Source organism: Sturnira hondurensis, unplaced genomic scaffold (genome assembly GCF_014824575.4).
Source record: "Sturnira hondurensis isolate 20B ecotype Veracruz unplaced genomic scaffold, ASM1482457v3 Scaffold0011378, whole genome shotgun sequence".
NCBI classification, from domain to species: Eukaryota; Metazoa; Chordata; class Mammalia; order Chiroptera; family Phyllostomidae; genus Sturnira; species Sturnira hondurensis.
The window spans coordinates 3884495-3895702 of NW_028084009.1; the positions used below are offsets into that span (position 1 = coordinate 3884495).

The 11208-nt window shown below is 49.7% G+C and overlaps 1 protein-coding gene across 1 annotated transcript; it reads left to right on the forward strand.

Annotated features, from left to right (window-relative positions):
• The first annotated feature begins 2694 nt into the window (after nt 1–2694).
• On the forward strand, nt 2695–10774 carry PFDN4 (prefoldin subunit 4). Its single transcript, XM_037059939.1, has 4 exons — nt 2695–2924; nt 7105–7212; nt 7998–8138; nt 10207–10774. Exons 1-4 carry the CDS (start codon nt 2901–2903, stop codon nt 10336–10338), a joined length of 405 nt encoding a protein of 134 aa, XP_036915834.1. The 5' UTR covers nt 2695–2900; the 3' UTR covers nt 10339–10774.
• The last annotated feature ends 434 nt before the right edge of the window (nt 10775–11208 follow it).

Consider the following 11208-nt stretch of genomic DNA (forward strand, 5'->3'; position numbering starts at 1 on the left):
TCTTGGCTAATGTAATTATGATGTGCCTTGGTGTGTTCCTTCTTGGGTCCAACTTCTTTGGCACTCTCTGAGCTTCCTGGATTTCCTGGAAGTCTATTTCCTTTGCCAGACTGGGGAAGTTCTCCTTTATTATTTGTTCAAATAAGTGTTCCACTGGTGGCTGTTTCTTTCCCCCTTCTGGTACCCCTATAATCCGGATGTTGGAATGTTTAAAGATGTCCTGGAGGTTCCTAAGCCTCTCCTCATTTTTTTGAATTCTCATTTTTTCATTCCTTTCTGGTTGGATGTTTCGTTCTTCCTTCTGGTCCATTCCATTGATTTGAGTCCCAGTTTCCTTTCCATCGCTATTGGTTTCCTGGACATCTCCCTTCATTTCAATTAGTTTAGCCTTCATATGTTCCTCTAATTTGTGACTATAATCAACCAGTTCTGTGAGCATCCTGATAAAGTGTCTTGAATTGTGCTTCTGAGAGGCTGGCAATTTCTCAGTCGCTTAGAGTTATTGGCTCTGGGACTTTGAGTTCTTCTTGCGCCATCTTTTGCGCTGTTCGTGCCTGTTCCGTAGCAGGATTGGAGCCCTAGGTGTTCACCAGAGCAGGGCAACTCAGTCGCTGGGTTGTGATGCTGTATGTGGGGGCAGGGTCAAAGAGCAGCAATGGCGTCCTGTGTCCCATCTCCCGCCTGCTGCCATGGCCCCCACCGGTGCCGCAGCTGCCACCGTCACTGGGCCCACACGTTTCGTTCCACTGCACGCGAGTGTGTCACCGCCGTCAGCCCTCCACCACTGGGTTCGCCCCCTGGGACCTGCGTGGTCTGTCTCACTGTGCTCGAATGTACGACTGCGGTCAGTCTGCCCCACACCCTGACTGGTTCCGGGCTGCCTGCGGTCTAGGTTGGGGATCTGTCCTGCCGGACCCTGCTCTGCTGCTGGCTCCGCCCCTCTTACCGTCCAGGTTGAACAGTTCCTAGTTGTCGGACTTCTGTATAATTCAATTTTCTGGTCTTTGGGTGTGTCTTTGTTCTCCAAACCTTAGTTGTAGTCAAACTTGGTTGTGGGAGAAGGCACAGTGTTTCCACCTATGCCTCCATCTTGGCGGAAGTCCTAAAACAGATTTTTTAAAAAATAATTAAGAAAACCGTGTTGATATTTTGGCAGACCTACTAAGTGGCCTCAGGCTGGGTCTGGGAACACTACCACGGTCCTTGAGCGCCCCCTGCAGGCACCCTGCACTCTTACAACCAGGAGTCTGGCGCAGGTGTGTCAGGTTTTGGTGGGAACTCAGACTGCGAAATCCTGCCCTGAGCTCACCATCGCTTTGTGACAGAATCAAAATTAAGCTGGGACATGTCTGGATGCTTTGTAGCTTACATGTCAATTCAGATAGAGTTTTTGTTCTCCTCAATTTTCCAATCAACATACCACTTGATTCCTTGTATCTTCTCCACAGCTTTCATGCTGGTAGATACAGTCTTTTATTACTATTACACGTGTTCTTGTTATAGCTACTAACATACTGGTAACACATACCTCTTATCATATGGTGTAATTTACTTTGATGTTTTGACTATGGTCTGTTTCCCACCACTAGCATGTAAGCTGCACGAGGACAAGGAATTTTGTCTCTTTCTCTCTCTTTTTTAGGTGCTGTAGTCTCACTGCCCTCTACTCCAGTCAGACACAGCTCTGCCTCCCAGGACCCCTCAGGCAGTTGTCCCAGGGCTGCAGCGACAGGCGCTACGACTTGTGGTGATACAGGTGTACCGACAGCAAGGGCCTTGGTGCCAAGTACCTCGCCTAATTCTTCTTTCTCTTTGCAAGAACATTAGCATGGTACAGATTTCAAACAAATCACACACGAGTTCCTACACCTGGAAGGCCCAACAGGCACGCCCAGGATGAGGCAGGTGGGGAGCCCTCCGGGCCCTGCGGAGGGTGTGTTTACGGAGTGGGCCAGGGCTGATCGGCGCCCGCAGCTGTTGCTCTGCAAAAAGGCAGGCTCAAGGTCACCGGGATTTGGATTTTACAGGCTCCAGCAAAGCAAAAATATTGTTTTGATATTTTCTAGTGAAATCTAATATTCATATGTTGGTTCAAATAAAGAAAAATATTAGGTGGGTAAACAAACACGCACGGACACATACACGACCCATACCTTGGATCCAGGAAATGGGAGGCCAGTGTTAACCTGACCTAAGAGAATGCATTACTCCTCAGCCCACGTGTTATTCCAACGCCCCGCCTCCTTCGTTGGGGATAGTATTTTCAAGTAGTTTGGTGAGTTTCCGTCCTGACCAGCGGTCTCCAATTTGTATCCCCTTCTTCTTTCTTTTGCTGGTCCAAACGGATTCTGAGACCAAAAAAAAAATAGAAACACAAACATGTCAGAGTATACCGTAAGCACTCAATAATGTTGAATAAGTTAATAGGAGTACTTTCTCCTTTATACTATTTGAACTATCAGGGCACATTAGTATCACATCCAACTGCCAAGGTCACTTGCTCTTACTTCTTTTTTTAAATAGGCCACTTTCTCCATATTGATTTGTGGGGCCGATGAAAAAGAATTTCCCATTAATGCCCTCGAGGCCCCGCCTGGCCACACCGGGCGCCTCCTGCTGCTCGCCACTGGAGCCTGCAGCCATTCGCCACACCCCCCAGTTTCCGTCGGCTCACAGGGAGGTGCTGGTCCCTTTAATTGGCATGTACCAAATCCTCCCAGATTACGTTTCCTCCCCCAGTCCTAGAAGTCCCGAATCCTTAATAGAAGATCCAATAGGAGAGAATGTGGGGACGGCGTTGTGTGTTGCGGGAGTTGTGGGCCACAGGGGAGTAGGAGAGGGCCGGGGCAGAAGCGCGCGGGCGCGGCCCTCCCCGCCTCGCGCCGTGGTCCAGTCCCAAGATGGCGGCCACCATGAAGAAGGCGGTGAGTGGGGCGCTCGCGGAGCGGATGCTTAGGCGGCGGGCAAGACGGCTGCGGAGGGGCCAGGCGAGCGGTGCTGGGGTGTCCATCCCTGAGGCCCGGCGTGGGGCCCCGGGCCGAGTCCCCCCCCCCCCCCCCACTTTGAGCNGTCCCCCCCCCCCCCCCCCGACTTTGAGCGCGGCCCTGCGGCGAGGCCTGCCAGCACCCGGTCTTCCCTGAACATCTGTCTGGGGACCCCGCGGCCCATGCGTGTCTCTGGGGCGTGGGAAGCCCAGGGTCCGTTGGCCATAACGCCGGGCACTTCACCTGGGTTATCCCAGTTAATCCGCACGGGTTCACACGAGTAGGTAGTGGTATCGCCCTTTGCAGGGGAGGGAGCTGAGGCCCAGGTAGGTGGAGTCACCTGGCCCAGGTTACGCGGCCGTGGGGAGCGGAGCAGGCCCCTGCCTCCGGGGTGATCCGGTCCACGAGCCCCGGGCCCAGCCGCGATGCCACCGCGGTCGTTATCCCTGACCCTCCCCTCCGTTGCGGGCTCACGGGGACGCAGGTGCCTCTGCAGAGCGGGGGAGCGAAGGAAGCAAGTTCTCATGTGGTCCTGGTTGTGGGATGAGAACAAATAGGCACCAAACCTTGGGAAGCAAATCGCTTCAGCGGGGGGCGGGGGCGGGGGGAGGGGGACGACTGTCATCAGATGCCGTGGAAGTTCAACACAGAGGCTCTGCAGCCACAACGCTCTTGTTTACTGAAATCGTGGCTTCGCCCCGAGCTTCCACTTCCTCCTTTGTAAAATAAGGATAAAAACAGTATTTCCGTAAAAGCAGTAGAAGATTAAAATTAACAATGGGTACAAAACGCTTAGAACCGTGCCTGGCACACAGTAAAGCCTCGATAAATATATCAGCTGGTTTTACTTCCTTGCCACATATATTTTTCTTCTACAGTGAAGCACCTAGGTAGACTTACTTGATTATAAACCCTAAATAGAAGTTTAGCTTGCTTACTAGGGCAGAAGGTGTGCTTTGGGAAAACAAAACAAAATAATAAAACCTGAGTTTGAATTCCAGCTTTGCTTCTTACAAGCTGAGTCACTTTGGGCCACTAACCGCTGTGTGTCTAAGTTTGGGCATGTTACATGTGGAGATCACCCCCTCCACCAGTACCCCCGTGGTGGGGCCGGTGGCAACAGGGATGAGCGCCCCCTCTTTTGGTGTGTTATCCACAAATTCTTTTTGAGCACCTGAGTCAGGGTCAGGGCCCCTGTTCATGTAGGCAACCTGCCACTCGGTGCATTCACTTTACCCCTTATTTTGTACTTAAATTGGGTCCTCTGTTGTTTGCTGTGGCCTTTAATCCCATGGCAGATACTAGTTGTGGTTCCCCACCCCCCATTTGACGGGCGTGGAAACCACAGGGAAGAGAGATGAAATCAATGTTACAGAAATGGTAGGGGAAGGATTTGAACCCTAGACTTTGCAGAATTTTTGACCGCTGATATTTTTTCCCTTTCCTTCCCTCAACAAGCTGTTTGAGCATGTCGTGTGACACAGTCTCAGTTGTATGGGATGGAGACGGCAGGGGTCCACAGGAATGCAGTGGGCGCCTACTCCCTTACCCTCATTGCGTTGTAGAACTTTTGCCCTGAGGGAGAGACAGGCATTCATCCAACGCTCACCCAGAAAACTAAAATTTCCAGCTCCGAAAAGAACTATGAAAGAAAGGTGCTCGTGAAATGGAGGCAGTTTTGTGATCAGAAAAGGCATGATCTGGCGGGTTACGGGAGGAGGGAAGACAGTTGGAAAGGGAGCAGAGGCAGTCTCGGGGGATGTTCTCCTGCCAGGACCCAGGGGGCCTTGAGTAACCGGAACATCAGGATGGCGGAGACTCATGGAGGAGAGCTTGACCCTGATGGTGGAGAAACAGGGGTAGGTGTGGCCAAAGCAGGAAGTGTTTCCTTGTTAGCAAGACCCACGTGATGGATATAGCCGTCTCTGCGGTTTCCCCGGCTGGGAATGGTGTCTGGTAGGTCACCGACCTGTGCATTTTCCCGTCCACTCCTCTACGGGAAACATCTAGGCCCACCAGTGACTGACTAAGAGGGGACTCTCCTAGGGTTAGCCCTTTGGGTCTCCCGCAAGCTGTTGCAGTCTGCAGTACCTCCCACTTGTGACACAGTATTGCCTCCCATCGTGTCCTGACTTTTCTGGTGAGGATGTTTGGATGAGATGGTTCACCCCCCTCATCTCCAAAGTTCTGCTCTGGGACCTGCTTTGTGGCCTTGCGGGGGAATACAGCCCGATACCTGTTCATGCCCCCTCCTCGGAGAAGCCCTCTGCAGCCCTGGCCTTGTGGCTCAGTTGCTTGCAGCATTGTTCCACACACCAAAAGGTTGTGGGTTAGATCCCCAGCGAGGGCACATACCTAGGTTGCCGGTTCAATCCCTGGTCGGGGTTCTTACGGGAGGCAACCAGTCAATGATTCTCACATTGATGTTCCTCTCCTCCTCTTCCCCTCCCTCCTTCTCCCTTTCCCTCCCTCTCTCTAAAATCAATACTCATAACATCAGGCGAGAATTGAAAATAAAGATGCCCCCTTCACTCCCTAGCCCCCCAGCGCTTTGAATCCCTTAAGTATTTTACTTTCATCATCACATGTATCACCATCTCGCAGAAGACCATGTGTTTGGCTCCTCTCCACTGCCAGAATGTGAGCCTGCCAGTACTCACGGCGGTGGGACTGCGGCTCAGTTCCCACTGTGCGTGGCACCTCGGGACACGTGCTGAATAATTACTAGATGAATGTATGCACAAAAGGGGAGTAAAAATACAAAGCACAATTTTGTATCACAGTTAAAAAACAAAAGTAAAGGCAGACTGAACTTGGCCAGAGTTCCCTTCTGCCAGGTGCTTATGGCTTTGTGAGTGGTGGTAACTCCATGGGGCTTTTCTTAAAGCAGGGGGAGTCCCTGACCTTTGAGGGGGTGGGTCCCTTTAAGAATCTTGATGAATGCTAGGAAGACCCTTCCAGAATGCATGTACAGCGCACGCCATTTTGCACACAGTTTCAGGGGGTAAAGGGACCTCTCAATGTCCACAGACTCCCCCCTCCCCCCTTAAGAATGAAGCCCTCCTGCCAAATTGAAGCTTCCAGCAGTGCGGGAATGTTCTAGATCAGTGGGGTTGAAAGGGAAGCCACTGCTGTCAGTCCTGGAAGGTGCGGTCCCCCTTTCTGCTGCCAACAGCACTGCCCTGGAAGGCACGTGGTTCACCCAGCGGGGATTTGCCTCCCACACCAACTCAGCCCTTAACCCCAGTGGGAAGACCACTGTCAAGGACATGAGCTCCAGGGCCCCAGTGTGTGCAGGGGGCTGTATGGGCGCAGCTACCCCAGGAAACGCCTGCTCTGGGGGATGGAAAGCAGGGGCTAAATTCTCTGCAACTTTCTGGGAACAGTGCGCCTGTGAGTGTGATGGAGTGTGGTTCAGTTTCAAATCCCCAGACCTGGCCTTGAGCCCCGGGCGTGTGTCTGGGAGCCCCTGTGCTAGGTGCTTTCCTGTGGGCCACTGCCCCCCCACCACCAAAGCCTCCTGCTGACAAATGCAGCTGCAAATACACAGGCAGGTGTTCAGGGCTCAGTGTGTGAACGCTGCATGCAAGCAGGAACTCCAGCATTCTCTCCCCTGTTTGCATAGGGGATCGGTGTTCTCCTGTAGCAAAATGACTCCGGTGCTGGGATTACCTTCCTAAGAACTCGCCTTTGGTTTCTGTGGTGTAGGCCAGTGTTGACCAACTTCCGCACTTGTAAAAATTGTGCACAGGGTTGAATATTCAGAGCTGTGCATAGTGTGCTACAAAGGACATCGTCCAGACTGTCCTCTGGGTCTTGGATGATGGGCCCGATGCGCACGAAACTGTGTATGGACTGATGAGAGCCTGGGACGGGGCGGGCTGAGTCCTAGGGGTCTGTCTATGTTCTGAGACACCAGGCTGCTTTTCAACCTCTGGAGAATAAATCAAAGTGCAGGTACCTTGTGTTACTGGTCCTGAGAAACCAGGTGAAGAGGAGGGGGTGGTTCTCATGAATCGTCACTGTGGGTGGTAGTCCCTGTTGAAACTAGGCACGTCTCTCCTCTAAATACAACCAAGTGAGGGACGCTAAGGAGGTCTGGGATTTCACTTTTTTTCAGGCTGCAGAAGATGTCAACGTTACATTTGAAGATCAACAAAAGATAAACAAATTTGCACGGAATACAAGTAGAATCACAGAGTTGAAGGAAGAAATAGACGTAAAAAAGGTATTGAAATATGTATCTTATTTAAGAAAAATAAAAGTTCTGTATCTGATAGCTTTTAAAAGTTGAATTTGATAACTCGGGGTCTCTCTGGACTCCCTTGCAGACGACATGATCTCCTCGAGTTTAAGGGGGACTTTGCTTAAGGGGTGTGAGCTAACGTACAGGTCGTTGAGGCCTGGGGCTCCAGGCTGAGGTTCCGGGAGCAGGTCCCAGAGCCGTGTCTCGGGGACCTGGGCTGGCACTGCTCATCTCCATGGCCAGTTGCCTCCTTCCCCAAGGGGGAGCCGCCCCTCAGACCTAGGACACCCACCTGCCACATGCCTGTCCCTGTAAATTGCTGGCCTCGTGCCCCAGCCTCTGCTTACTCAGTGACCCTGAGTTTAAGTTCGGTCAAGTGCATCTGGTTGGTGGAACTTAAATGATGATTTGCTTTCCTCCTATCAGCAAGCATGGCTGAGAAACGTAGGTTTGAGTTTGTTTTTGCTCTAATCTCCCATAGGGAGGTGGGGCTCACAAAGTGGGAACTGTTAAAGTCAGAGACATGTGGAGGGGCCGCGGATCCCCGCTGACCACCGCAGCATGGAAACACCCAGAGAGCTACATGTTAACCCTTCCGTGCTTCCTTGTGAAGCCATCTAAAAATGCAAGAAAAGTCTTGTTTGAGTGCGATAATACCTCGGTGAAGGGTCCCTCCGGGAGTTGGTGTCTCCAAATTAAAATGGCTTTTAGCCTCCGTCGGGAGTGTTGAGTACATTTTCCGTTGGTCTTTATTTCTGCACTTGCAGAAACAACTGCAGAACTTAGAAGATGCCTGTGAGGACATCATGCTTGCAGATGACGACTGCTTGATGATACCCTATCAGATTGGAGATGTTTTCATTAGCCATTCTCAAGAAGAAACACAAGAAATGTTAGAAGAAGCAAAGGTATATTGCAGTCTTTCCCTGGGTGTTGCACTGTGACTCTTAATTTGGCATTCGTATCATTGTAAAGAGCGTGTGTGTGTAGGGGAAAGAATGGGTTCTAGGCAGTGTTTCTGGGGTCCCACGGGGTCCCACTGTGTGGGGAATGCTTTGCAGGCGTGATTTGATTCGGTTCTAATGAGGACTCCGCCAGACGGGAATGGTTGGTCCCAGTGAGGGGTGAAGAGCAGGGCTCGCCAGGTTCTGGGGCTTGTTCAGGGGGCAGAGGCGGCGGGTCTTGTGACTCCAGGAGCCGTGCCCTGAGCTACAGTGTCGAGAGGGTGCAGACTACTGCGAAGCAGAAATGAAAAATCACCCGTGATCCCACTGCCCAGGGATGATCACCCAGAAAGGGTGGTTTCTTGTGTTAATTTTGTGTTCTCTCCTCTTTCTCTGTACTTTTGCTCCACGTTTGGCCCGTTAACATCCTAGTGGTATTTTCTCCTTCCACTTAATTTTGTTTATCCAGCAGATACGCCCCAGGGGCCCGCTCTGGGCCGGGCACACTCACTCTAAAACATCATTTTTGCTGACTGGTTATGTCCTGTTGGTGGACATTGATCCAGCTCAGTGCCCTCCGATGTCATCCTTCACATGTTTCCCGTTTTCCTAAAGTAGTCCTCTAGTGGGCATTTTGGTGCCTGAGTCTTTGCTCACGTTTAGGACGTTCTTTTGAGGAAGTGGTCAGTGCAGTGTAGCTGCCGGGTCCGGGTGCAGGCGCGGTGGCCGCGCCAGAGGCATCGGGACGGTGTGTGGGCTCAGTTTCTGGGTCAGGACCTCCAGCCCCTGTGCGAGGGGCAGGCACGGTGTGCAGCCCATGGCAGCTAAGTGGTTTCAGTCCTTTTGAAAGTTGCTTAAATGCCTGAGTATTATTTAAAATGTTCGTCTCCCAGCCCTGGCGGGTGTAGCTCAGTGGACTGAGCATGGGCCTGTGAACCAAAGGATCGAGGTTCGATTCCCAGTCAGGGCACATGCCTGGGTTCCACGCCGGTTCCTGGCAGGGGACACAAAAGAGGCAACCATACATTGTCTCTCCCTCTCTCCTTCCCTTCCCTTCTAAAGATAAATAAATTTAAAAAAAATAAATAAAATGTTCGTCTCCCTTTAAATGTCGTGAAAGGAAGACTTTTCGGGAATGAACCCCCATTTAAAAAGCTCTAGGAAGAACTGACACCTTCACTCCTGGGTCCTTCCATGCGGAAACATTGTATGTCTCCTCTTGTGCTTAAATCTTGTCTTTCATAGTAAAACACCGGAATTTGGGTTTCCTTTTTAACCACCCTAAAATGCTCTTCTTGGAAGTATTTCAGATAGGTTTCTGCCACGATTGTGAATGTCCGTACTCCTCCCCATCCCCACATAGATATTGAAGATGTATTTCGCATTTCATTCATTTGTTCCTTGACTCGTTCGTTCACTCACTCCCTCCAGAAGTGTTCACGGCGTGCGGGCTCTGGTGCTTTGTGTCGGGTTCGCCCCTGTGGCAGGGGTTTGGCCAAAACCACGTCCGGCCCCGCCTGCGCAGCTCGCACCGTTCAGAGGGGAAGGCCTGGTGGTTCACGAGGCCTTTCTGCCACACCCGACTCTAAGTTGTTATTCCTAACTATTGGGGGTGGTATGAGTTTTCATCGTTTCCTCTAGTTTCACAGCTGTTTCTGTGGGAAGTCGGCAGGGCTGGGGCAGAAGCCCCTGCCTGGGGGTTAACTGCTTACAGGAGTGTTTACGTGTGGTGCTTTGTGTATTAGGATGTGGTCATTGAGAAATTAATTTTCTTTAATCTGTTATATTTTTGAAATCAGCGCAAACTGAGAAAACATGATTTATCTTATAATAAACAAATATATACCACGAATTAAAAATGCGCACATTCGGACTCTCGGCTGAGACTGGACTATCACTGTTACGGAGCGGCCTGTCCAAGTTCAGAGAGTTCTTGACCCAGAAAGTCTGCCCAAAGCTTTTCCCGCTGCACGTGTTCAGAAGCCATCCATCCAGTTGAAGAGAATTAACTCAAACAAATTTTTTTTTTCAGAAAAATTTGCAAGAAGAAATTGACACCTTAGAATCCAGAGTGGAATCCATCCAGCGGGTGTTAGCGGACTTAAAAGTTCAGTTATATGCGAAGTTTGGGAGCAACATAAACCTCGAAGCTGATGAAAGCTGAACGTTTTATAATACTTAAAAAGTTTTGTTTAATAAACTTAAATATTGTTTAAATGATAATTGCCCTTCTTCAAATGATAAGGAAATCAAATTTTCTTTTTTAAAAAAAGTTTCATTTATTTAATGGAGACTTGCCTATTTTCACATGTCTTGCTTATTTATTTTATATTTTTAAAAGAAGACAGTATTCATCTATGTATTTTACATAACAGTTATATCAAGTGTAGGGGTTTTATGTCATGTTATTAAAATCAGTTAAGCAACCCTTTCTGCTTCCATACGATCATTTAGAATGTCCGTTGCAACTTGATCAGAAAACCTAACAGTTGTGTCATCCTGTTTGTTTATTTCAGTTGCTATTTGGAGATGGTGAAAAGGCTCCAGAAACTTCTAACCCTACACCTGTCTACTCTGCTCATTTCACACCGAAAGCCTTGTCATGTACTGAAAAATACGTGTACAGTTTACGTAAATATACGCAATCTGTGTTATAGCTAAACATACGTATTTCACTTCTCTCTTAATCTGTGTCAATCTCATGGATCTGTGGGAAGGAGCTGGCGGATGCCCAGACTTGGGCTTCATACACACACAGCAGAATAGCAGGAGAATGTTCTAGAAACCAAGGGATGTATTGATGGAAATGTTTAGTGTTTTTTTTTAAAGTATATTTCAGACTTTATTTTAGTGCTTTGTAATGAATTGGGGTTTATATTGATAATGATGTAGAAGTAAAGCAGCTGTGTATTTCAAAGTAAGGCTTATTTTAAAAATAAAGAGTACGTTTACCCCTCACTGCCCCCCCCAAAGACGTGTTTTGGGATTTGGAAAACCTGATGATATAGTAACTTCCCAGCAGGTGGCACTGTTA